At 42.1% G+C, this 27691-nt stretch overlaps 1 protein-coding gene across 2 annotated transcripts in view; it reads right to left on the reverse strand.

The window, feature by feature from the left end:
* Positions 1 to 27691, reverse strand: part of ST14 (ST14 transmembrane serine protease matriptase) — a 54650-nt gene that overhangs the window by 11332 nt on the left and 15627 nt on the right. For both annotated transcript variants that reach the window (XR_006104789.1, XM_042476861.1), the window contains exons 2-15: positions 18290 to 18452; positions 16092 to 16219; positions 14674 to 14744; positions 13368 to 13528; positions 11059 to 11094; positions 9435 to 9672; positions 7877 to 8016; positions 7073 to 7170; positions 5577 to 5686; positions 4712 to 4842; positions 2785 to 2889; positions 2201 to 2308; positions 1413 to 1526; positions 168 to 290 (exon numbers count right to left, since the gene is read on the reverse strand). Coding sequence is in view for 1 of the 2 variants with exons in the window: in XM_042476861.1 (XP_042332795.1) it covers positions 168 to 290; positions 1413 to 1526; positions 2201 to 2308; positions 2785 to 2889; positions 4712 to 4842; positions 5577 to 5686; positions 7073 to 7170; positions 7877 to 8016; positions 9435 to 9672; positions 11059 to 11094; positions 13368 to 13528; positions 14674 to 14744; positions 16092 to 16219; positions 18290 to 18452 (1726 nt within the window). In the remaining variant the exon portion in view is untranslated. The remainder of the gene's footprint in view (positions 1 to 167; positions 291 to 1412; positions 1527 to 2200; positions 2309 to 2784; positions 2890 to 4711; positions 4843 to 5576; positions 5687 to 7072; positions 7171 to 7876; positions 8017 to 9434; positions 9673 to 11058; positions 11095 to 13367; positions 13529 to 14673; positions 14745 to 16091; positions 16220 to 18289; positions 18453 to 27691) is intronic.

Consider the following 27691-nt stretch of genomic DNA (forward strand, 5'->3'; position numbering starts at 1 on the left):
CATGCCCTAAGAGCCCCAAGCAAACAAAAATCAATATGGAATTTGAAGTGCCAATTTTAGGTTTCCCTAATAAATTCATTAGGAGATCTTGATTTCAGATGTTTGCTTCTCAAGTCAGTTAGCCTCTCCCACAGTCCTCAAAGGCAATGGATATGACCTCTACGCACCACATTTGTCCTCATCTGAATTATCACTACAGTCCTTTATGCCATCACACTCTGGGTTCCTCTTGTTCACACACAGGTTGTTGCGGCACTTGTAGGTATACTCTTGGCAGGCGACTGTGACTGCTGTAAATAAAGCACATGGAAGGAAGATTTGTGTCAGGATAGCATTGCATTGATTTCATGTGGCAACTGAAGGCAGAAAGCACAGAGCATTTTGAGTGTCTCCAATACTTATCCTTCCTTTCAGAAATGGAGACCACAGATACCATAAGAATTTCCCTGAAGAATAAAGCCCTGAGCCTACCATTAAATGAATGACTCCTCCTCGCTAGAAAGCACAACAAAGAACTCCCTTCTACAAGCCACTACACTGTGGTACAAAAGACACCTAAATACTGAAGCTACAAATTCCTTGTAAAAGTACCAAAGCAGTTAGGATGCAAATGGAATGAAGTTATCTCTTGTTAAGTTGCAATTTTATGGAACTTAGTTATGCTTTAGTTATGACAAGAAGTGACTTAACTATAGGGAATTATTTACTGCCAAGCTATGCATTGTACTGAACATCATATTCTTTGCAGGGAAAGGGCCCTGGCATGTGCCAAGAGTGCTGAGCAGTTTCAGAGAAACAGAACAAACAGATTAGTAGTCTCTTGTGCTGCCAACAAGAGTACCAAATGCAGGGAAGACAACACATTTATGTTCTGTTGGGCCCCAAAAACAATGTGGGCAAGTGGAGTGTGAAGGGGATTTTTTAAAACCCTTTCAGATTTATGAATGAAGTCTGACACTAGATTGAACTGAGCAATTGATGTAACAATACAGTGCCAGAGGAACTCTGGGTTCCACATGGAACAAGCAATCAAACCAACTTTTTATAGAATTCTTACAAAAACATATGGTGGCAGCAACTGAACAACAACATACTATCACGCACAAAACAAACTCCCCAATAAGGGAAAAACATAGTTTACAAACTATGTACACCACATTTCTTCTTTGTATCTTATTTCCGTGTCCTAGCCAATATTTTATTTGTAGAACATGTTGAGATGTTTTTGGGACATGACTATGTTTTGTACTTGTTTAATTTAACCCAAAATCATTAGGAACCTGATATTTTCTGTGTCTAAGCAAACCATTTGCTTCAACAAGGCTCCACCTCATTTAGGCCTCATGATTTTCTCTCTTATCCTTCCCTACCCACTTCATACAGCCCCATGCCAAGGATCACCAGATTCTTACCAGAGCCACAACTTCCCTCATCGCTGCCATCACCACAGTCATCCCTGCCATTGCATTTCTGGTCCTCCAGGATGCACTTCCCATTGTTGCATTTGACGTTACCAGCTGGGCACTCTGAAGGATGAGAGGAGAAACATCTCTCAGTGAAGAGACATTCGCATTGGTCACAGGAGTAGCAGAGGTAGGGGATCAGAGCCAATACAAGATGCTTTGATATCTTTGGTGGAGCAGAGTAATGTTCCTCTTGCCGCACTCTCCATGGCCTGTGCAACTCAACATGCATAGTACCCAAAGCCAACCCAGTCATATTGATACACAAGGCAGAAGGTCTCACAAGTACTTTGTTCCATTTCTAGCTGCAGCAAGGCAAACAAGGAGCAATTCAGTCTTGACACTGAAAATCAATTGCTTGAGGTCACTGCCTCACTTCGCTTCAGTTTAAAAAGCTACCTTTTTGTACCACAATTTCCAGAGTCCTTCAACCAGCATACACATCCTGGATGAGGGGTTGGGAGTTGTACTCCAGAAAAGTACCTTCATCAAGCTCTGTTCTGCTCTTGGGATGGTGGGCTTTACAGAGCAGGGTAGGAATTGGGGGGTGCTCCAGGTGTTGTTTCAATGCAACTCCCAGTAGTCCACCATTGAAAAATGGTGACAATTCAACATCACCTGGAAGGTTGCATGATTCCTATCTCTCCTGTAGAGAGACTAACCAAAATTGCTTCCTTTCTGCATGCATACATGCTCATGCACACAAGCATGCTCTCCATCCAATACAGGTTACTTACGGCACTGCAGTTCATCGCTGTTGTCCCCGCAGTCATTCACACCATCGCAAAGCCAGTACTTTGGCTTGCACCAACCATTTTGGCATCGGAACTGCTTTTCAGTACAGTCTGGGGAAAGAAGTGGCAAAGAGGTTGCAGCAGGGATGGGGAGAGTGGGGTCTTTCAACCACATGTGTCCCAAACCACTTTTTGTGGCCTGCCACATCCTTCTCAGGACATCCCAATTTCCCCAATCTTTTTTGTTTAATCTTTAAAACAAGGGGATTATTTTTCTACCCCCAAGTTGCTAGAAATCTCTTAAAGATGTTTGAAGTATGAGAATTTGCCTTGTACTCCCTTCATTCAAAAACAGCTGAAAATAAATCCAAAACAGAAACCAACCCCTCAACTAACTAAGGCAGAATTAATTATGCAGTTAAAAGTTGTGTGATCACTGCTGCATAACTTGCAGAGGTTACTGAATTTGGATGGGCATAATGCAGGATTTTGATCATACAACAATAACAGCAACCAAAGCATACAAAGTCCTGCACATTATCCACAGTATCAACTTTGTAAAAAAAAAGCTAAGAATGAAAACTCACTGCAGTTTTTCTCATCACTGGCGTCTGTGCAGTCGAGCCAGCCATCACAGCGCCTGGCACTGTCGATACATCGGCCAGTTGTACAGGTGAATTTGCCTGGGCAAGCTACAAATCAGCATAGAGAAACAGAGGCAGGAAGAGAAAAGAGGATTAAAAGCAGTCAATAAAGCATTGATGCCACAAAGACACTGCTTCTTCTTAGAATAGGATTTTTTTTCAGTTTCTTTCCATTGGAAAGCTCTCTTCCCTGTGGCACCCAGCTTGGCTTCCCCAAAGACATTCTTGCATGCAAGAGGCTCTTGAAGGGATCTCAACTGATTACTTCTACTCTTGTGCACATAAAATGTGGCCAAAAGCACACTTGCTGGGATATAATGCAGAAGTAATTTGGCATAGTCTGTTACCTGAAGACACCTAGGCACCCAAATGGAGAAATGCATCAGTAATACATTACCGTAACTACAAGATTTAGGTTCTGTGAGTATAGCTTTGGATATTTTCAGTGCAGAATCCAAGAATCTTAGGATTCTGGGGACCAGGGACACTTATACAAGGGGAAAGACAATCTGATGACCTTCAAATCTTCCAGTTCACAACTCCCATAAGACCTGGCCAATGGCCACACTGGCTAGAGTTGATGGGATCTGTAGGCCAAAACCTGCCTGCTTCCAGTAAGAGTACAGGAAATTATGGGAAGATGATACACTCCGGGGTTAAACGGTTCATTCACCTAAACCATGGGGTAAGCACTAGTAAAACGCTAGTAAAACTTTTAGGAAGTGTGTGTGTGTGTGTGTGTGTGCATGTGAAAGCCTGAAGCGCTTCCTGAACGTCAGGGAATTGTCCCCTCACCTCCAATCATTTGGGGAACATTCATTTCTCATTAACGGAAACTTTGTGTTAATGGGAAATGACTGCTCCCCGAATGATTCAGGGATGCTGGAGGCGAGGGGACGATTCCCTGACATATAGGAAGCATGTCAGGCTTTCACACACATGTGCTTCCTAAATGTTTTACCGGCATTTTACCAGCATTTACCGCACTGTACCCCTAAGGTGCTGAGGAGAGGCCTTTTCTATCATTTTCTACTTTCACTTGCAGCTGCTAGAATATTCTACATGAAAAACACCTGGTCCTCCCTCAATTTAGATATCTCCGAAGCCACATGGGAACACATATGGACCTCCCCCCCATATAAATCAAGATCGGCATTGACAAAAGAGGGGACCCTAAAATTAATATACACCTGTGAAATTGTCCGGAATAGTGAAAAACAACTCTCCAAAATGTTGGAGAGGCTGTGATATCTTAGGCTCCTTCGAATACATATGGTTGGACTGTCCCAAGGTTAAAGATTTTTGGAATGCAGTACTGATGCAAATCTCTCTTATTGTGAAGCAAACTGTAACCTTCTGCCCAGGCCTTCTCTTATTATCAATTTATTGTCTGAAACATCGTAAAGTTATCACATTTCTCATCTCAGCAGCCAGGAATATAATTGCCAGAATCTGGAAAACAGGGGATGTACTAATAAGTGAATGGTGGGAAAGAGTTTGGGACACTTGATTATTGGAAAAGCTTTCTTATACTTTTCAACTCTGTAACGGACAAAAGAAACCAGACACCATTTTTGATGATTGGTCAGTGTTTGTTCATTACATCAATGCCAACTCATTTGCTATCAGATCTCTTACTCATCAAGCCATTCTTTGGAAAAATACTTTGATCCCAACTTCATCAACTAGCGAATCTGAGTGATGTTTCTCCAGTTTCTAAACAGGATTCATCTCTCATAGGCCTTCCTGCACATCCACCCAACAGTCTTCAAAAAACCTTAAAGCTCCAGTGTTTTCACCATTCTTTATGTTTCCCCATACATATTAGGCACTTCCTCCAAAAAGCTCAAACTTTTGCATTTCTACTTACGGTCATTGGAGTCGTAGGACAGGAACTCAGCCCAAAACCCTGTATCTACAAACGAAAGGTCCGAATGGAAACGGACAGTAATTTGGTTGGTTTTACTTGATACCACAAAACTGTTACGCAGCCCACAGTACCTAAAGGGGTCACATTAAGGCAGGTGTCAAACAAAGGCTGAACCAACAGTATAACAGCAACAACCGGAATCCTCTATCCTGGTTTGTATTACATAACTTTAAGTACACTTAGCTACATAGAAGAGGTACTGAGAAAACCTGTTAATGAATTGCAATGATGTGTAATGGGACACTGACTTGACATGCACTGGGCTTGACTAATGCTTGTTTTAATATTGTAATAATTTAATTCTATTTTAATGTACTATTTTTATATGCTTTAATTGTACTGTTTTTTAATGTTGTGAACCACCCTGAATCCCAGTTTTGGGGAAAAGGTGGGATATAAACAACAACAATAACAACAACAACAATGCACATTGGTACTCCCTAGCCAGTATCTCAATGCATAACCAGACCAATGCACATTGGTCCCATTTCACATCACTTTGCTGGTTTCCCTACATAGTAATATAACAGCAGCCCATTACTGGATGGAGACATTAGGGAACGAATACCCAAAGACATAAACCTTATTATGAAGACATAAATTCCCAACAGGATTTTGGTCAATGTATTTTTCAAAATATCATAATATTTCAAAAGACAGTAATAACTAGATGTACATGTACATGGATGCACTGGATCCCACTGCCACAGCAACCTTCTAATCCCAATTTCAACAAAAAAATAAATTAAAAATAAATGAAAGTCTTGGAGGACTGAGGTTCCCAACAACAAGACTTGGTCCTTACTTCTCTTTGTTGATTTCTACATAATCCTTGGTGCAGGAATCGAGTGGAATTCCAGGCTCCACGAGGAAGAACTCATTGAAGCGAACCTTCACATTCTTATCTCTGGGGACCTGAGAAAAAGAGTAGAAAGTGGAGGGATGCTGTGATGTTATTGCAAAGCTAGTTCTCTTTTCTGTTGCTTTCCCAAAATACTTTGAGAACAAATCAGCAGCAAAACTATTCATGCCCCATAGATCAGTAGTTCTCCAACTCTGTTCCTTCAAGTACTTTGGACCTCAGCTTCAATGAGACCCATATCCAGTGCTTAGGGGTTTCAGAAGAAGAGATCTGAAAATTTTGAAGGAAATTACAGAGTCGACAAGATTCTCTAGATTAGGAAGAAGAGTGTGGGTTTTCCCTGATTTTGTGCTCTTGGAAGTGTGTGTGTATGGGGGGGGGGGGGGGAGAACTTACTTGCCAATGGTGAGCACATCACACCTGCATCGGAGAGGTCTGAACAGTGCACCCAACATGACCAGAAGTGACGTGACATCATTACTAGTTTTGTTTTCAGCTGATCTTTAAGGGAGACTCAAAGTTTGGGGCTATGTGGGGAGTTGTGGGGGCGAAGCCACTGCATTTTACTAGGGACATGGCAATTTGGGCCCAAAAAGAATCAATCCAATTGAGTGGGGGGAGTCTGGGGGTTTTGAGTGCCTTCAGGGTACAAATTAGGACTTCAAGGGCTGCATGCATCCTTTGGGCCACAATTTTCTCACCTCTGGTACAGCTACATCTCTGAGGTCTGTTTATAGCATAGAGCAGTGGTTTCCAAACTTTGGTGTTCCAAATGTTTTGGACTTCAGCCCCCAGAATTCCTGGCTGTTGGCCAAGCTGGCTGAGGCTTCTGGAAGTTGAAGTCTAAAATACCTGAAGCACCAAAGTCTAGGAATCACTGACACAGAGAGTGTAAGACTATGCACAAAGAAGCCTTTTCCACCATGTCTAGTTTGCTAACTGGGAGAACAGTGTACAGTTGAAATTCTGGTGAATACCCTGTTCATCCACTGCATTGTGTAAAATTACACAAGTGTGGCTGTAGGATTGACTGCACTACCTGTAATCTGGCAATGGTTGATCCAATTCCCCACCCACTGAAAAGGATCTTGCTTGTGCAACTATATAGGTAGTACTCCTAGACTAGCACAGCAGTTGGTGGTGGCATCACTAGACTTGCACAACCCCAAAGGGAATACCAACCTCTGAGAAAGCACAACCAATTGTGTAATGGCATTTACACCAGCATCCCAGCTACTGGACTGAATCCTAATGGTAGGCCCAATTAGAGTAAACCGACTTGAATCAGCAGTTGAACAGTGAGTGAACCCCCATGTAAATCCCACTGGATCAATGAGTCTGCTTTAGCTGGGACTTCCAATAATTTTCAAGCCTCCATCTCCTAATTTTTAGTGCAAATCCAAGAACAAGCAAGCTGCCTCTCCTGTGGGGAGCTTTACCTTTATATCCCATACACAGTCCACACCAGGAGGATAATGACCTGGATAGTAAGGGGTACTGAAGTTTCCAGATGTTCCTGACAAAACCCCACCACAGGCTAAAAAAGAAAGAAAACAAAGTGAGCCCTTATTTCTGAGCATCCAAGATAAGCCAGCTAGGAAGAGACAAAAGTAGTGCAGTGCAGCCTTTAATGAGGTTAAGCCAGTCTCTGGAGAGACCAGATTTACTTAAAAGATGGGGTTTTAACCCAGGAGACCAATTATGCCTCACCTGCTCACATCTACTGAACAGCTCAAGATGGTGCAATTCCTGCCCATCTCTCATTAAGAAGGATCATTACAGCAGCCAAGAGCAGGTGGAAGATGCTATTTATGATCAGCTCTTCAGAGACTTAACAACTGAATCTACACCTCAGCTGCCTCCTACTGAAAGTATTAGTCTCACAAGATCTTTTCAGCAGTATAATGGACCCTTGGTATCCACTGGGTTTTGGTTCCATGCTCCCACCCCCATGGACACCAAAATCCATGGATGTTCAGATTCCATTAAATACAATGATGCAGTGGAAAGGTGTCCCTTATATAAAATAACAAAATCAAAGTTTGCTTTTTGGAATTTATATCTTTTTAGAATATTGTCAAGCTATGGATGGTTGACTCCGTGGATAAAGAATCTGTGGATAAGGAGGGCCAACTGCAATTGCTTTTAATCCATCCTTCTCCTGCTTAAATAATAATATAAATCAACCCTTATAGCTCTCCTGACATTAAACAGAATAAAACAGAACGGCTGATAGTTCTTACGTTTATTCTTTGGCATCTGAAAAAACTCTGCCTTGAACCCAGGGTGTCGTCCCTTAGCATCTGTGATGAGCATGACCAGCATAACATTTTGGGAGGAGACGAATGTCAGGTTGTATGAGGGATTGAAGCTTCCACACAGCCTTTGAGAAAGGAAGAGAACAAGCACATGGGAAGAAAAAGAAAACAAAAAGGTCAAGTCTCAAACATTGTTTGGTGTAGTTATTCCAGCCCCCACCACTTCTACAATGTTGGAATAGAAATAAGAACCAAACAGATGGTTTCTAGGAAAATGACTGATGACCCCTGTGGCATCTATTTGTGTTTGGCTACTCCACATCTGAGTGGTCCCTTGTCACTGACATTGAAGAAGCAGTTCAGAGCTTGTCCTGTTACCACATTCCCTTCAAGAGGTGGAATTTCCTTTGGAATTCAAGGAGAAAAACATTGGCATGCCACACATATTTCACATTATAAACAAGGTGCACATGGAAAACCTTGATGGGCTCAGCATGCTTTTAGGCATTCTTTATCATGTTTTAAGAGCAAAAACACATACTTCATCAATCCATGTATTTTATCACTTAAGAAAGAGCAAGAGTGGGAAGTGGGATATATATATAGACACACACACAAATAATAGTTCTGTATTTGCGACCATATACAAAATTTACTTCTTTGCTTGCTCAGCCAAGCAGTCAGAAAAGCAAAAGCATCTTATGAAAATCCTAGTTGGGGGCAGGAGTGGGGGGAGGAATCAAAAGTAATTTTTTGGTCTATCACAAACTAACCATGAGTTTTAAATTAAGTAACTGTACCGCTGCTTCTAAGGCTTTGCTCTACATCTCCTTGTCCAAGGACAGTCCTATGATTGTAGTGCAGGATTGGGGAAAGTGCAGCCTGCAAGTTCCTTGCAGCCTCTAGGCCCAGTTCTCTGGTCTTCAGGGCAGCTCCAGCTTCTTTGAAAAAAAACCTCTCCAAAAAGATCCTTCTTCTCCAAAGCCCCTCTGAGGATATGGAAAGCAATTCTGGCACATTTCTCCCTCTTAGTTGGTTTGAGCTACTCAATAATTTGCAAGGACAAAGCTAGGCAGTTTTAGCCTGCCTGTTAACCCAGCTTTGCTCCTGCAGTTCATGCGCGCAGCTTTCTTCCCGTTTCACTAATAGTGAGCAGCATCAGTGCACTGAGTTGTTAAGACCTGCCTACCGACTCTAATTCTGATCTGAAGGCTGCTGGGATGGAGAGGAAGATAAAAGTCAATTTCCAAGCACTGAGATCCAAAGCTCTAAAAGAGGTTTCCCTTGAGAAGATCTCCTTGAATCTTCAGAAGTGTGGGTTCTCCCAGTCTCTTTTCTCATACAGAAAAAGACGCACAGATCTCCTTCCTCCATGGATTTTAGATTCCCTCTCCACCACTAATTCCTCTAAACTAGGATCAATATCAATACTCCTGAACATGTTAACTATTTACAAATAGGCAGTAAAGTACTTTCACACAGTATTCTCTCTTTTGCTTGTTCTTCTTTTCCCCTTATCTTGAGACCCATCCAATACACTTACTTCACCAACGCATGAGGTTCCACAGGGCTCAGTGAGTCGTACACTTTCACGAAGTCGTTCCCCACAGTGCACTCCTCCACATCAAATGTTGTGAAGGTCAGGCTGATGACAGAGTCTGCGTCAGCCCTCAGGACCCAAAGGCAGCGTGCGTTGGAGGGGTAAGGGCTGTTCGGAAAACCAGGGGTGCTGAAACTAGTGACCACACCTTCCTTTGCATGCAGGGCATAATGGCAGCTGTCTACACAGGTGGAAGGAAACAATGAAAGAAAGAAGGTCTGGTAAAAGAGGATGCTAAAACATCTTAGATTAGTAAACAGGTCAAAGGAGCAACTGGTAACCTAAAGCAGAGTCCTCACCCCAGCACACAAACATAAATATATCTCCTAGACATGAGAAGCAAATCGACTGAGACCAACAGACTAAATCTAGCCATATTTTAAAAAGTAAAGCACTCTTCACTATAGCTGTTGTACAGTCCGCCCCACTATACACAGGGGATCCGTTCTGGACTCCCCCGCATATGTGAAAAATAGCGTATGTTCAATCCCCATAGGAAAGAATTAGGCGTGTACACACGGTGATGCGCAGGACATATGGCGCGAGTACACACCTCATTACTTCTAATGGGGCTTGCCTTCCACGTAAGCTCAAAGCCGCGGAAAGCAAGCCCGCCTATGAGGAGGGCTGACTGTAATTTCTAAAAAGAGTGTTCCAGGTTAGAGCAACAAAACTAGTGATCAATTCCTGCAAAGGTATCTACCAATTTAAATTCATTGATTCAGGGTTAACAGCTTCATCAACAAGCTATAGTAACAGTGGAATGGGGATGAATCCAAAAGCAAACTTTTCTCACACATACACACACACAAAATACAGTGCAAACTTCAGGATGTATATTAAACTTTCTAGTATCCTGAAGTGTCATGTTTGTATATGGTATTTTTAAGATGTTAAAGCATACTTTCCAAAAGTGCTTTCCCCCATTTTCACTGCAGCCACCAAACTAGTTCCAGATCAAAGAATGGGTTTTGGTTACGTCTTAATGCTATAGAGTCCAGTGAGAATCACTGCCCTATAAGCAGGCAGAGCAGAATAGCCTTTTCTCCCAGAAATGGAGGCTCTCACTAGCTTATAGTAGTCTAAGAGCTAGACTGGGATGCATACTGCAGAAATAATGCAGTTTGATACCACTTTAATTGTCATGGTGCCATCCTATGGAATCCAGGGATCTGTGGTTTGTTGTGGCACCAGAGATCTCTGATGGAGAAGGCTAAATATCTCACAAACTGTAAATTCCAGAATTCCACAGCAGTGAGCCATGGCAGTTAAAGTGATGTCAAATTGCATTAATTCTGCAGTACAGATGCAGATTGGGAAGCTATGGTACAATTCTCCACTCAGATATGGAAGCCCACTTGGGCATGCCATTCTCTCTCAGCCATAGAGGAAGGCAATGGTCAACCTCCTCTGAATAAATCCTGCCAAGAAAATCCTGTGACAAGGTAGCCCTTAAGCTGGAGTCAACTGGAAGGCCCACAACACACACACCTATCCCAAATGGAGTGAAGTCTTGTTAAAGCAATCTGATTGCTACTGATGTAAGAACCAAACAAGTATCACTTACTGTCCCGTGAAGCTTTAATTATATCCGGATCAGAAGCTGTAAGTGAAAACACACAAAACATTACAAACAAGCTAATTCTTGCATGCCTCATGGAGGAAGTCCCTGCCAGTCTGCCTTCCTGCAGAGAGGGTGGTCAACATCTTCCCTATTTTGATGTGTTCTGATATAAGTACTTTGTGGGACTCCCTGCCAAAGCTCTCAGCAAAAGCGAATGAATCATCATGATCAGGGTGAAAACATTTTGTTTCATCATTATCAGATTTCCCCAAATTCCATCTAATGTTTCAAATTTTGCAAGTGCAATCAGGCAAGTTTCACTGAAAGAACATTTTAAGATTGGGGAAGGATGGTGAACCAGACACTGGCCACAAATACCTAACCCCATCTTTTCTGCTCTCTAATTTTAAGGTTACTTCCAAGTGCCATTTCTGTTGAAATGCCATTAGAATACCATTCATACATCTTTACTGAATAAGTCTCCTGACCATTTCAAAGAATATAAGATAAAAGGGGAAAAACATACATAGTTAAAATTTATATAAAAAAAAATCTCTATTTAAAAAAAACATACAAAGTTAAAACTTACATAAAAATAAATCTCTATTAAATTTAAAATACATGGATCTGATTACACTGTTCTTGTAATTTGCACAACAATCTATCTGGGGTCATTTTCTTCTTCTTGCTTCCATAGAATAGCAGCTTTCACTGCGAACAAGGCATCTTGATTTGTACTTGCACCCATTTATTGCAAATGGGTGCAAGAACAAATCAAAATGATCTCCCCTTTTAAGCTCAGATGACTGAACTGAGACCATCATATTTTGGCCATATCATGAGAAGACATTGCTCACTAGAAAAGACAAGATCTCTTGGTAAGATAGAAGGTAGTAGGAAAAGTGGAAGACCACATTACAGGTGGATAGATTCAATCAAGTAGGCCACAGCCCTGAGCCTGCAAAGCCAGAGCAGGGCTGTTGATGATAGGGTGACTTGGAGGTCTGTCATTCATGGGGTCACCATAACTGGAAGTCAACTTGATGGCAAATAACAACAAGTTATTTTGCATTACTTCTTTAAAACAAACACTCTGAAACTGTTTCCTTTTTTAATTTTGATATGCTGTCCGTTCATGTTTCCCATACTACACTTTGCTTCATTCTGCTGCCAACACACAAGGTCTACAGGAAGGTGAGGAACATGTGGCGTTCCAGATGTTGTTGGACTGCTGCTTATATCAACTCTAGCCACTATAGAATTTGCATATCCTAAATAAGAATGTGCCAGTTTTTTTTTCTCCTTGCCATAAACTGGCAAAGAGTGGGAGTGAGGGAAGGAGTGTATTTCACAGACAACTTGTGTTACTGATTTTGCACATTTCTGTAAATGAACACGATTTAAAACTACAGTAACTGCTCTCTTATTGCATGGACTATAAAAAGGTAGAAGCACTGGATAGGCTTTTGGATCTTTAGAAGCAATTATTCCATTCCTCTAACTCACTGTATATGGATAAAGGCAGATCCAGTTTGATCTGGGACGCTAAGTAGTGTCAGCCCTGGTTAGTACTAGGATGGGAGATCATCAGGTACTGTAGGCTATATTTCAAAGGAAGGAACTGAAAATTCCTTGTCTAAGGAAACCCTATGAAATGCATGGGGCTGCCATAAGTTGACAGATGACATGAGGGCAAATACACACACAAACACATGGATATGTGCTTAAATTCAGAAAGAGTGTGTCCCTTCACAAGAGTAGAGGGGTTTGTCATTGTTGTTGTTGTTTTGCACATATTATGCAAAGCACAACTAAAAAAACCTCTCGCAATTGTTAGGGTTGTAGATTCCTTGACAGACTTTTCTGCCTTGTTGAGACAGCCAATCACAATCACAAATGAGAGACTGGCCAAATTTACTAGCATTCCCTATCTCTGCTCATGTAACGAAAAATAGCTTCTTTTTTAAGCTCTGAACCAAAGATAGCCCTAGAAAAAGTTGCTGCTGCTTATTTGAACTGCTGAACTTCTGAAACGTAAAAGTCCCTCTGACAGTTAACTAACAGCTTTCCAATTGAGGTGAGTTTTCCCAACCTGCCATCCACTCTGGTTTAGCTATCCTTTTGCAAAACTTAGGAATCAAAGCGTGGGGTTTGTTTTGTTTTTTTGTTCTCCAAATGGTTTACCCATTGACCGACTTAAAAATAAGAGACTGCCAAAGCCAAAATATCTATCATATGTTCATGGGCCCCACAGCAAAACCAAGGCTAGAGGAATATCAAGTGAGAACAAGAGAAGCAGAAGGAGGACTTACGGAAAGCAACAAGCGATTCAACTCGCATCTCTGGATTTCGTGCCTTCTGTTGGACCACATACTGTGAGGCCTCAATGTTTGCCATAGCTTTTTCAAAGACATCCACCTTGTATTGAGGGACATTGAAGTCTGACCAGTAGTAAGCAATAACACTGCCCTCACTGCATGGAGAGAGAGAAAATGGCAGATTGTTTGGTCCCGACTATAACCTATAAGGGTTATGAACAGTACTGTAGTCTCTAATTACCAAGCTAATCTTGGTAACTAAATCCTAAATTTATCATTTTCCCGAGTCTGCTAAATATATTTGTTAGTTGGGTGAAAGTTGGTTTGGTTCCGCATTGTCTCAAGAGTATTGCATTTTAGACAGTTGCTTCCCAGCGTACAATGACCTTTGAGACCCCAAACTATGTAAAAGTGAAACTGCAATTGCAATTTTTCATTAGTGCCTCAATCCAAATAAAACCACTTCACATAATTGCAAGTTGTTATGCAATTTAACTATCTTCCATTTTGAGATTCTCAGCAGCAAGAACAGCTCTCAAATAATACGGGAATCACACAATACGCAAATATCACTTGAGTGACTTGTGAATCATTAGCGCTCAGTGATACTGCTTGTAGTTTTTATGCTCTCATGGAAAGGGTGCACTTTGTAATACTGTGTATTGTCATTATTAGGTGTTGGTCACATGCTGTCATGTCTTTTCTTTTCCTTACCTGGACTAATGCCATGTTCTCACCTAAAACCAAAACCAGGTGTACACATACCAGCTAGTGAGAAACATTCAATATCTGCTCAACTCTCATTGTACACTGACCCTAACTTTCATAAAAGTAACCCCAAAATGATTAAAACAAACCTGTTAAGATGGGGGGGGGGGTTAAATCTTTGGTTGCTTGGATGTTTTGGACTTCATCTCCCAGAGTCCCTGAGGTCATGCTGGCTGATTTTTCTGGGAACTGAAGTCCAAAGCAGCTAAAGGAACAAAAGCTGAAAACCACCACTTTAAGGCACTATATGAAAAACAAAACTGAGCAAACTGAGCAAAACTGGATATATTCTTTTTTTTAACAAAATGTAGAGATACAACTCAGAATTGTATAATAGACATAAAATTGTTTAAGTGAAAATCATCAAATTAATTCCCAGACTGCTGGTTGCTGATGAGAAATTACCTCTATCTGATAGCATCTTGAATTGCAAAGATACGGGACTGTGTATATTTCAGGGGTGTACAAGGCCCTTAGCATTTTCCCTATTTGCCAACAGGATTTCTTCAAACCCACAGAAATTATTACTCACCTGAATGCAACAACCTCAGTTTCCTTGTGGAAAGAACCAAGATCTTGATTTTGTTTATAGATATCTACAAGCTAAACATCAAAAGAACATTACAGTTAGAATAAATATGAAAAAACCTTCTGGCTGTACCAATTTATTTCTGCTTGTTTCTACCAAGTGATTTACACATTGTCCATTTGGTGGTTCGTGTTGTATATTCCTTATTCTCTTCTTATTACTATCCATTTTTCTGGGACACGAGGCCAAATAGTCCTTGGAATGCAGATTGAATTTTGCTAGAGGAACTTGGGATTCTTGTTTTCATCAACCAGTCCAAGAGGACTGCTGAATCCAACAAAAAGTAAGAAACTGAGGGAGGGAGGATTTTACACTGTGGTCAAAACACTTCTTCTGGACAAGATCCACATGACTGTGGCAAACATTAATTTTGAATGAGGAAACACCTGACTTGGATAGCCATAAGAGTCTCAAAGACTATGGGCCTATCCACATTACTCAACTATAGCACTATGATTCCACTTCAACTCCATGGTCCCATCCTATGGAATCCTGGGGTTTGTAGTTTGCTGAGGCACTAAAGCATTCTGGCAGAGAATTGTAAATGTCCCTCTTTACATTGCAAATCCCAGGATTCCACAAGATGCTTCCAGGGCATTAAAGTGAAATGTAGTACTATAATTGTGTAGTGCGAATGGGACCCTTACCTGGAAAGATCTGGAATGGAAAACAAAAGGACAGCACCACACCACAAAGCCTGGAAGCTTGTCAACTACTAGTTAGGATTAAATTAAAATGTGGGCACCACAATTTGAAAAGGATGTGGAGAAACTGGAGCGTGTCCAAAGGAGGGCGACTAAAATGGTGAAAGGTCTGGAAACTATGCCCTATGAGGAATGACTTAGGGAGCTGGGGATGTTTAGCCTGGAGAAGAGAAGGTTAAGAGGTGATATGATAGCTCTTTTAAAATACTTGAAGGGATGTCATATGGAGGAGGGAACAAGCTTGTTTTCTGCTGCTCCAGAGAACAGGACCCGGAGCAATGGATGCAAGCTCCAGGAAAAGAGAGTCCACCTCAACATTAGGAGGAACGTACTGATAGTAAGGGCTGTTTGTTTTTTAAATGACCTCTCTTGAACCTAGAATGGTGAAAATGCTTCCCATACACCCAAAAGACAATGTGGAGGAATCAGCAGGCAAATTTGATTCACTGTGCCCATCTCTGCATTGAAGGGTCTCAAAGAAGTGTGCCAATCAGAAAGGATTATACTGGACTAGATGGGTGAGTGGTTCTAAGTGTTACCTAGGGCAGCTTCTTAGGGCAGGCACTGGTTTGTTCAAAACACCAGAGAAGCCCAGGAGTCTATGCTGCAATACATTACAGTCCACAAAGGTTGCCAACTGATTTCAGAGTTTCTTACCGTTCCTTTTACTTTCCTGGCCAGGATGGCAAATTCAGGGGTGCTGGAATTCTCATAAGCATCCATGAACTGATGTGCTGGGAGTCTCAGGTGGCCATTATAGAGCTTCTGCACATGGGCATTCCTATCTGAAAGAAACCATTGGCAGAACAAGATATATATATATATATATATTCTATGTTATAAGACAAGATGTGCCAACAAATGGATCATTTCATTTGACCAGCTCTGCTATGGAATATGTTCCATCAATTAGAATCAAGGACAGTCAAGGCAGGTGCATTATCATAGCATTATCATTGGGGGATAAGGTTCAGCACCTTGGGCATTTCGTTTAAAGTGCAAATTATAATTCAAAACAGATTCACCTCTCCATTGTCATGGAAGCCACCAGTCAACTCTTGTGTCCCCAAGGAATACAGAGCATTCCTGTTTCTTTATTTCAAGAAAAATGAAAACCATTTTTCCCAATCACCTTTTCCGACAGGGCATTCAATTCACAGGGCATCAAATTAAAAATAAAAAACCACAACAATTTGTTTATAAGTGTGGGCAGAGATGAGAATACTTAAGCAAATTCAGCCTGACAACTCTCCTCCCAACTCCAAGCATCTAAAACCTGGCCCTCAATGGAAGGAACAGTGCCACCTTACATGTATTTACTCAGATATACGTCTCACTGACTTCAATAGACCTCATTCTCTGGTAAATGATTATATGATTGCAACCTATGATGCTTTAGGAGATTACTGCACATGGCTTTTAAACCACAAGTACGCTGGGAAGGAAGCAAATTTGGCAAAATTCATCGAACGATGCCTCCGGTCTGAAGCTGCCCTGTTCCCTACCTGTATCTTTTCATTTACAGGGGAAACCCATGAATGACCAGACAATCACATGAGTCTTCAGGTGCAAATGTTGCTTCCAGAGCAGTTGCGTGATTGCCAGACACATGGTGCCAATGTCCCCTCCTCTCCCTCGTTGTTGCGAAACGCCCTAATTACTTTAACATTTTTTCTCTAATTATATTCTTTCTTTCTTTAACGTTTTAAAAGTCAGTTCGGGGCTGCAGAGATCTGGAATGGTGCAAAACAAAGCGGAGGAGCCCTACAGGCATGCTAGGTAGGGATTAGGCAGGGAGCCAGGGTTAAGGGAGAGTTCAAGAAGAGAATGCAATGGGTACAGCAGCCCCAGTCACACAATTGAAAAATGTGCAGTGATGGCTTTCTAAAAGTGGTAAGTTCCCTTTGTTTATGCTGCGAGAATAGGGCTGCATGTCCTCAGTAGAAACTTTAGTTGATTCGTTATCGAGAAGAAAATGTATTTGGCAAGATTTCAAATTCAAGGTTTGTTTGTTTTTTCCCCTGGCAGTTTTCGGATCACACCAGGCATGTGGATATGAAGGGGGAAATTAGGGTTTGGCCACCTAATAAGAATGCTGGCCTCAAATAAAATGTTCCTTCAATTTTTAGCATTGCAGAGATTGAGAGACTGAAAATTGTTCACACTTAGAACTCTTAGATTTGCTATACTCATTCATTCATTCATTCATTCATTCATTCAAGCAATCCCTGTATTTATATCTTGCCTTACCCTCAAAAAGTGGGCATTCCCTTGGTCACTTTGCCTGCCCCTTTTCTTTGGATGCCTAACCTATATTTTGAAATGCTTAACTGAAATTTTAATTCACCATAGTGCTAGAAATTTGGGGACTCAAGGAAAATATCATGTGGGAAGGAAAATCCCTATTGGGGAACCGTTCTCATTTCACTCTCCTTCTCCAATAACTACATCCCTGAACACTGTAACAGAGGTGGAAAAAAAACAGGAAATTAAAAGATGGCCTTTGCTGGATACCAAAATGTGTGGATGCTCAAGTCCCATTAAAAACAACGGGAAAGTAAAATACTGTCTCTTATATAAAATTGTAAAGTCAAGGTTTGCGGAGCGAAGTAGAAAAGGTCACATGCTAGATGGATGGACTCTATTAAAAAGACCACAGATATGAATTTGCAAGACCTAAGCAGAAAAGTGGAGGGCAGGGAGCATTGAAGATGTCTCATCCACAGGGCTGCCATGCATAGAAATCGACTCAAGGGCAGTTAACAACAACAACAAATATCTGTTAACAAACTTATACTAACATTTAGCAATTCAAGACCTATGAAGCTGTTGAACCTTAATCTAACCCCACTTACATTTGAAATGCCAAACCAGGAACCCTACCAACAGGGAAAGGAGGAGGCTGATTGTCAGGATGGCTACTACAAAGACCCAACGCTTTGGTCCACGTGGCTTCTCTAGTTTCTTGTTATTCATGGTAGGGAGGAACTCCACTCCTTCTTCGAGGCCATTCATGTCCTGCAATAAGACAAGCACAGAATCAGGTTGCAGTCCCGTGGACTGTTCATAAACTCCTTCTTTGCAACTGTACCATTTCTCCCCCCATCTTCTATCCCTGATAGGTACAGGGATAGAAAACTCTACAGTTTTCAGTAGAGTAAAAAAAATCACACCATGACCTGGCCCCTATTGTTAGTCTCAGCTAAAGGAGACCCATTCAATCGAAGAGATCTTATCTACATGTTAATCTACATTTACCAACTCATTCATACTCAAGCTGGGAATAACTCATAGCATAGCTTGAGATTTTTCCCATATGTTCTATACTGCTTTGCTGAATCACATTAACAGTGTGACTGTCAACCTAGAAGCAATTCCCACTGAACTGATGGGGCTTAGTTCTGGGAAAGTGACTACAAGGTATTAGCCTTTAAAATCTGTCAGACTCAACTTTTAGGTACTGCAAAGGCCCCAGGTTTCAGAGTGGTTCCTTAAGCAACGCAAAAAGCAAAGAAAAAGCTTTTGGTAAGACATACATACGTCAATTTATATAGTTTATATAGTTTATATAGTTTATATGCACAATTAAAAGTAGTAATTGCAACTTAAATAAAAGATACAGTACATCACACCATAGTGGAGAAGTGACCTGTCTGCCTGCAGTGTCAGCTGTCCAGGTGGTACTTGCTGATGGTCGCCTTTAAAGCTCCTGCATGCCTTTCTAACAATTCGTGAATGTTAACTAGACTTGGACGAGACAGCCCTTAGGCTGAAAGAGATTCCCCACCCTTATTATCTTTAAAGATAGCAAGGGTGGGGAATCACTTTAAGCCTGAGGGCCAAGGGCATTCAGAGAAGCTTTTAGGGAGAGGCACACTTCAGTGGTAGAAAGAGCCAAAAGCAAAAGAATGGGACCAAATATACCTTCATATGTTAGCTCTGACCATTTATTGCCTAAGTCTTAGGACAGGAGTGGGCAATGTTCAAGGCTATGGGGTTGCAATATTCCCCTAGGTGGAGGCACACAGACCACCACACTCTCACCACCAAAAAAAAAAACCCCTTAAAAACTTCCCCCCAAAACCCCCCCCCCAACACCCTCTTGGAATTGTATACTTAGGTCCCCCATTTTAGGCCCAAGAGTGAGCTTCTAGTTTTTAAAAAAGACCTTTCTTTGGCACAAAATGGCCCAGCCCCCTCCCCCCCAAATGTGACCAAAATGCTGCCATGCCTTCTAGAGCGCACTTGGGGGCATAAAAGATTTTGATTCTTGAGGAACCCTGAGGGCCACAAAACAGCCTTAGAGGCATAAGCAGCATGCAGGCTGCAGTTTGCCCACCCCAGCCTTAAGCAAAACATCTCAGCCTATTGGAATGCAGCGAGAAAAAATCATATAAAAATTGGGAAATTACCAAATGGGGAAAGGAGCATGGCCCTTCAGGGAACCCCAGAGAGCAGTTAGTTTGGGAACTTAGGAGGGCTGGATTCAGCCACAGGAGTTAACATTCCTCAACTTTACATACATTCTACCTAGACAATGAGGAAATCGAAACGGTAAAATAATTCCCATATCTACATTCAAACACTGATCAGAATGGAGACTGCAGTCAAGAAATCAGAAGAAATCTAGGAATGTGAAAGGCAGCCATGAAAGAGCTAGTAAAGATCCTAAACAGTAAGGATCTACAACTGAGAACTAAAGTCAAATTGTTTAAACCACTGTATTCCTCATCACCATGTATGGATGCGAGAGTTGAACAGTGTAAGAAAGCAGGCAATAAGACAATCAACGCATTTGAGATAGGGTGCTGGAGAACAGTGTTGAGGATATCGTTGATGGCGAAAGAGGCAAACAAATGGGTCCTTGAACAGATTAAGCCTGAAATCCCCCTGGATGATCACACTGGCATTGTCATACTTTGCCCACATCGTGAGAAGGCATGACTCATTGGAAGAGAGAATAATGCTAGGAAAGTTGTAGGGGAGTAGAAAGAGAGGAAGACCCTACACCAGATGGATAGTCTCAATTGGGGAGATCACAAGTATAAATTTACAGGACCTGAACAGAGCAGTGGAGGATAGGGAGGCTTGGAAATGTCTCATACACAATACAAATCTTAGCTCTCACTAAGATTTCGAATGACCTTTTACAGGCCAAGGCTAATGGCCTTTACTCTGTTCTCATCCTTCTTGATTTGTCTGCAGCCTTTGACACCGTTGATCACTCTCTTCTAGTTAATATACTTTCTGACCTTGGGTTCTCAGACTCTGTTCTTGACTGGTTTAGATCTTATTTGTCTGGCAGATCTTTTGCAGATCTTTTGCAGTGGTTGCTGGCGGTCAGACTTCTTCTCCTGTTCCCTTATCTGTTGGAGTTCCCCAGGACTCTGTTCTGGGTCCCCTTCTGTTTTCTCTCTACACACTGTCCTTAAGAAAACTCATTAGCTCTCTTGGCTTTTCCTACCATCTGTATGCCGATGACACCCAGCTGTATCTTTCTGCCCCTGACCTTTCTCCAAGGCTTGAACAGCAAGTTTCGTCTTGCCTCACAGCTGTCTCGCAGTGGATGTGCCATCGGCGTTTGAAGCTCAACATGTCCAAGACAGAGCTTCTTGTCTTTCCTCCTAAGCCCACCCTTCAACACTCCTTTTCTGTCTCTGTGGACAACATTTCTATTCAACCAGTCCAGCAAGCCCGCAGTCTTGGTTTTATCTTTGACTCTTCTCTGTTGTGTATCCCTCAGATCCAGACCACAGCCAAGGCTTGTAGATTCTTTTTGTACAATATGGCCAAAATCCGACCATATCTCTCCACCTCTACTGCCAAGATCCTGGTCCATGCCCTAGTGATCTCACGACTTGATTACTGTAATGTCCTCCTGGCTGAGTTTCCTTTTTCTCACCTCCGTCCTTTAATCTCTGTCCAGCATTCAGCTGCACGCATTATCACTTCCACCCACCGCTCTGACCACATCTCTCCTGTGTTGGCATCCCTTCACTGGCTCCCTCTCCCTTTCTGCATTCAGTATAAGCTCCTGCTGTCGACATTCAAAGCCCTCCATGGACTGGCCCCTCCTTACTTATCAGACCTTCTTTCTCCTCACCTTCCCACCAGGGCCCTCCGTTCTGGTAGTCTAGGTCTGCTGTCTCAGCCCAGGATTTCCTCTGCCCCATCCCGGATTCGCCCCTTTTCACTTGCTGCCCCTCACTCCTGGAACCTTCTTCCCCCACAAGCAAGAGCCATCACTTCTTTAACGAGCTTCAAAACGGAGTTGAAAACCATCCTGTTCAGAGAAGCCTTCCCAGGCATTGCATAATTGTCGCTTACTATTTGATGTTCTTTTGGTGCCTGTTTATCAAACCATTTCCTGTACAGTGGTGCCTCGGGTTACGAAATTAATTCGTTCCGCGGCTAATTTCGTAACCCGAAAAACCTTCGTAACCCGAATTGCCATAGGCGCTAATGGGGAAAAAAGCCGCGGCTCTGCCGCGGCTCCATTTAAACAGCGCCGGAGTTTTTTCGTAACCCGAAAAAACGTTCGTAACCCGAAACAATAAATCCCTATGGGATTTTTTCGTATCCCGAAAAATTCGTAACCTGGGTATTTCGTATCCCGAGGTACCACTGTATTGCTATGTACTGTATATGCATTATCCTACTTGAGAGTATGTATTTTCCCTAGAAAATGATTAACCATCCATTATGAAGCCAAGCCCTCCCTCCAGTCCATCTGCCTTGGTCCAGGCCTTGGAGGTAGAGAGGAACTGCTGGACCTCTTACCCTTTCCCTCCACCACTCCCTTCTCCTTCTGTGTCATGTCTTTTTAGATTGTAAGCCCGAGGGCAGGGATCCGTCTAACTAAAAAGAGTGCTTGTACAGCGCTGTGTAAATTTACAGTGCTTCATAAATAAAGGTTAATAATAATAATACAAATGCATTGATTGTCTTCTTGCCTGCTTTCTTCACTCTCCAGCTCTCGCATCCATAGATGGTGATGGGGAATACAGTGGTTTATACAATTTGACTTCAATGCTCAGTTGTGTATTCTTACTGTTTAGTACAGTGGACCCTTGTTATACGCTGGGGTTTGGTTCCAAGATCCCCCATGGATAAGAAAATCCGTGGATGCTCAAGTCCCATTAAATATAATGACAGAGCAAAATGGTGTCCCTTATAAAAAATGGAAAATCAAGGTTTGATATTTGAAATTTATACTTTTTTGGAACATTTTCAAACCGTGGAAGCTTGAATCCGTGTATAAAAAATCAGTGTATAAAAAGGGCCGACTGTATCTTTACTAGCTCTTTCATGAATCGGGGTTGACTCAAAGACAGAGGGCAACAACAACCAATTCTAAAACAGAGGATGTCTTCAAACAGAGGACTCTGAAGTAGTACATACAGGACACCCAACCAGGGTTGTGTGAGGTGAGTACAGAACACTGAAACTGGATAAAAGGGCCAACATCGGAACACACACTCAACACCAGACACGTCAGAGAAATAGAAATATTGCTCATATACTCATAGTTTCTAAGAGTTTCAGGAGCTTTGCTTTTTCGCCATGCCTGCCCAACCCCACTGAGGCACCTGCAGAGCAGATCATGCTAAACTGGACCACACCTTGTGCTTTATGCTTCTGGAATCAAGTGTTTCAAGCTGACAAGAGACTTCCCTCAGTGAAGTCAGCAGTTTCCTGAGGTTAGGAGTCTTATGTCCCTCTACTTAGGACACTAGCCCAGACATCAACACAGAGCCCATCTCTATATTGTTATAGCAGCAAATTCATTTTTCAAAAATAAAATAAAATAAAATAAAAAGGGGGGTGGACCTTTGAGGGCAGATTTTTTTCCCCACCACTATCCCAAGTGATTAGTCTGAGTGAGGAAACTGAGTAAGACCCAAAGACAACATATTGATCTTAGTTCACATTGATGTGCAACCACTAGCTAAGCCTGGAGAAAGTCATATCTTTAACTACAAGTACTGTGATTTTGCCTTGCTGGCTAGTGGATTCTGGAAGCTGCATTGCAAACAAGTGACTTTCCCAGGCTTTGACTTCTGAACCATTGTACTTCCACCTTAAATTCACTGTCAATGGCTAGTGGAGATCTTGGACTTCAATTTATTTTTCTACTTCCAAAACCTTCCTCAACCCCCCCCCCACCTGTTCCATGAGGATTTTTAATTAAATCTCTTCATCTACTGCCATGCCTGCCATTGCAGCAGACCTTCATTTATCCACATTAATTCCTTCCTATTCAGGTCTCACCCTTTTCTCTCTCCTTAGCAGCTGGTTCCTCTGGTGACGTAAAAACTGCGTTGGTCTGAAAAGGTCTATCAAGTGTAGTATGCTTTTCAGGCTATACACTTATAGGAGGGCCACAGACAGGACCTTGGAAAAAAGGACCGGAGTATGGTTTGGTTATTAAACTCCAAAACTGAATGCTAACTGATGCTGCTAGATAAACAGTATTGTAGCATGGATGATTGTAAGCAGCCACAGATGGAGACAGGTGTATATTGGACATTCTGCCTCATGTACCAAAATAATTTGGGTGGTTTGGGTACTGGGCACTTTCTCTGGAGTACACTGATGCTGTTCTATCTTGGGCTTGCCCTTCTCTTTAGCCAATCATTACTACAGGGAATGACGGGCAAAGAAGCAATGTACTGTACATCTCAGGGGAAATGGAAAGGGCCTACCTTACAAGGGCTCAAAGGAAGACTCTGGTCTCTATGAACCCCCAAACCAATGCTGCATAACTGTCCTGCTATGGCAAAGGTAAGTCCTCCCTCTAAACACAGTACCATACTCAGACATTACTGTAGCAATAAAGATTTCTGTTCCAGAGAGAGTAATGCTTAGCATAAGGACATCAGCTGGATCTTTTTGCTGCTGCATTTATAGAACGTCTTATGGGGTCAGGCTCCACTTCTTGGTGGCTTAGTCTACTCTCTCCATGTGAAACATCCGATTCAAAGGATGTCCAGAAGATGTCTGTTTGTAAAACACTTAAGACATTAGTCTCTAAGTACTTAAGTGTTTTACTGTCCTGGGAACAAAAAACTTCCAGATTCCTTGCAATCACAGGAAGGAAGGTGCAGGTTTGTTCTCTGCTGTCCCAGAATATAAGACCAGGTCTAATGGTTTGATGTTACAGGAAGGCAGATTTTGATTTAACATTAGAAGGAACTTCTTGACAATAAGAAAAGTCAGCAATGGAAGCAATTGCTGACTGAGCAGAGAATTGGACTGTGTGGTCTATGAGGCCCCTTCTAAGTCTTAGAAGATGGAATGGCCAATGGTCCTCTAAGTTGCCTTAAGTGCACTGAGGATACCAAGTCAGAGAACTACAGCTGATCTGCACATCAGTGTCAACATTGGAAAATGGTCTCCCCCACACAGAGGAAATCCTCAATAACTTCTATGAAGTCCTAGAATCCATGAGATGGGCAACAACCACAAAACACATGCAACTCTCCTTCTTGTCTTTTTTCTAAGCCTACAGCACATTGTCAGTGCTCCTAAGGTATCATATATAAATGTACAAACAAGCCTATCTTTCTTTTATACATTGAACAAGGCAGTAAGACTGAATCAGGCCAGCAGTGAACTTACTCCATAGTTCAGAATACCATACTCCAGGCTTCTTTGAAGAACTTTGGAGCCCTGGCGATGCAGTGATTAAATGCTGCTCTACAGCCACAACACTGAGTTTGACCCCAGAGGGCTCCAAGGTTGACTCAGCCTTCCATTCTTCCATAGGTTGGTCAATTGAGTATCCATTTTGTTGGTGGCAATTGTAGGCTGCTTAGAGAGTGCTTAGTTCACTATGAAGTGCTACATTAAATGTGAAGCACTGTTCCTATTGCTGTTATCATTTCAGAATACCAGAAATTACACCACGTTACTAGAAGGGTTGTTTTTTGTGGGGACACCTTAATTTGGTGAAACATATCCAGGTCAGGCAAATTATCCAAGAAATGTGTTTTTTTTCCTGGATTAGGGTTTTTTTTGAGGGAATGCTAGAGGGGGTTTTTTTTTTTTGGGGGGGGGAGCAACACTGGACCCCTAAAAAATAAAAGCTGCACAAAGGCTGAAGGCTACACAGTTTCCACCTTTGGTTTAGGCTCTGACAGAAGAACTTGCTTAACCTTTCTAGGAAGTTGCTGTTGCTCCCATCCAGGCCAGCTGTCTTCCATCATTCTCTTAGGTTCACTTCCTCCTTCGCTGCAGACTTCTGCCACAGCACTGTGGCGCAATTTAGTTTCACTTGACCTGGCTCTACAACTATCCCTTTGATGACTCAGTGCTTAAATTATACACAGTGGAAAACATCTCCAAATTAGGCCATATATGCATTAGTTGGTCAGTTACAATAATTCCAGCAAACTTCAAAGGCCAAGCCAGGAAAGAGAAACTGCCCTTTCCTTTCTCCTCTCATCTCTGCATCATATTCAACTACATCTAAGGCCACCATGGATGTAGCCACAGATACCCACTCTAGTCTCTCCAATGGCTTAGAAAACATCTGGTTATGCATTCATGTAGGCTTAATCAGGGGCAAAGTTGGGACTCATTATTCATACCATCCACGGGTCCAGATAGGGATACTCATGACTAATCCTCTACCATCCCACTTTTCCAGCTATTTTTAAAATGTCCCAGTTTCTCGCTCCTCCCCTTGCTTTCCTCCTTTGTTCTCAGCTTACTGCAATTGCTGCAAACTGAATTCAAAATGCAAAAGTAGTTTGCATTCAATTAGCTCAGCCAGCGACAAGAAAAAGAGACATAAGTTTGCCCATCCATTAGGCTTAAACAAAAGCCAACTGCTGCAGCTTGCCCTAGCTTGTGTGTTCTTCCTTGTCAATAACTTTTGCCATCTTGACTACACACTGATTTTGCTTGGAAACATTTTCATCTGCGTAATGTTGGAGGATATGAGCATTTACAGTACAAGGAATGGAGCAGCCTTCCCCAAAGGACATGTTGGAAGCGTCATTTCCATTAAATACACTATCCTTTGATGTAGTCTAACACTTTAGGAGCATGCCAGGTTGTGGATTATTTCTGGCATGTGTTTTGGACCTCACTGGGTGATTTTGGGCAAGTCACATTCTTTCAGCATTACAGGAAGCAATGGCAAACCTCCTCCAATTAAACCTTATGAAACCCACTGGGTGACCATGGGCAAAGTCACATGCTCTCAGCCTCAGGGGAAGGCAATGACAAACCTCCTCTGAACAAAATGAAGACATAGTTTTTTAATGGTTTTTTCAGGCTATGTGGCCATGTTCTAGAACAGTGATGGTGAACCTTTTCGAGGCCAACTGCAACCCAAAACCCAATTATTTATTTCAAAGTGCCATGTCCCTCTGGCTTTCTAGTAACAAACTCTGTGCTGGGACGATGGCACATGTGCCCACAGAGAGAGATCTGAGTGCCACCTCTGGCACGCATGCCATAAGTTCGCCATCACTGTTCTAGAAGATTTTATTCTTAATATTTCGCCAGCATCTGTGGCTGGCATCTTCAGAAGATGCCAGCCACAGATTATGGTGAAACATCAGGAATAAACTCTTCTAGAACATGGCCACATAGCCCAAAAAAACCCACAAAAAAATTTGGATGCCCGCCATGAAAGCCATCGACTTCAGACTTGAAGACACACAACAATAGATTGCCATAAGTAGGAGGTGACTTGAAGACATCAAAGGGAAACAGGCCCTAAGTCACAACCAACTAGCAGGGGTTTCATTTGCAACCCCAAGACTTCCTTGTACCCCAGACTCCTGTACCTCACTCCTTTGGGAGTAGTAAAACAATGCAAAGTTGGTTAGTTACTTCTCTTGTAGGCCTTGAAGAGAGACAGATAGCTTTAAAACACGAAAGAAAAAAATCAGCCAAAAAAAGAAGCCACAAGATCTTTCCAATTTTACTTTTGGTCCTAGAAGGAGGTTGAGGCCAGCTGTTATGGCAAAAATTCTCCCCATTCTTTGCAGCTGCATGCATCTATCTCATAGCATATACTTAAAATATTTTCTCACTGGACGCTCCTCCTTGTGGGCATTCATGGAGAACCAGAAAAATGTCAAGACTAGTTGACACTTGCCAGTCTGTCCTCATGACATGTACATGAAGATGAGCTCAGCCACATCAAGTATGACTGAAGTTTCACTCAAATGCTTTCCAACACAGAGTTCACCCATTCATTGTGGGTGAGGACAACCAACAGGGGATGATGTGCAACACCA

The sequence above is a fragment of the Sceloporus undulatus genome, chromosome 6, assembly GCF_019175285.1.
Source record: "Sceloporus undulatus isolate JIND9_A2432 ecotype Alabama chromosome 6, SceUnd_v1.1, whole genome shotgun sequence".
In the NCBI taxonomy this organism is placed as follows: Eukaryota; Metazoa; Chordata; class Lepidosauria; order Squamata; family Phrynosomatidae; genus Sceloporus; species Sceloporus undulatus.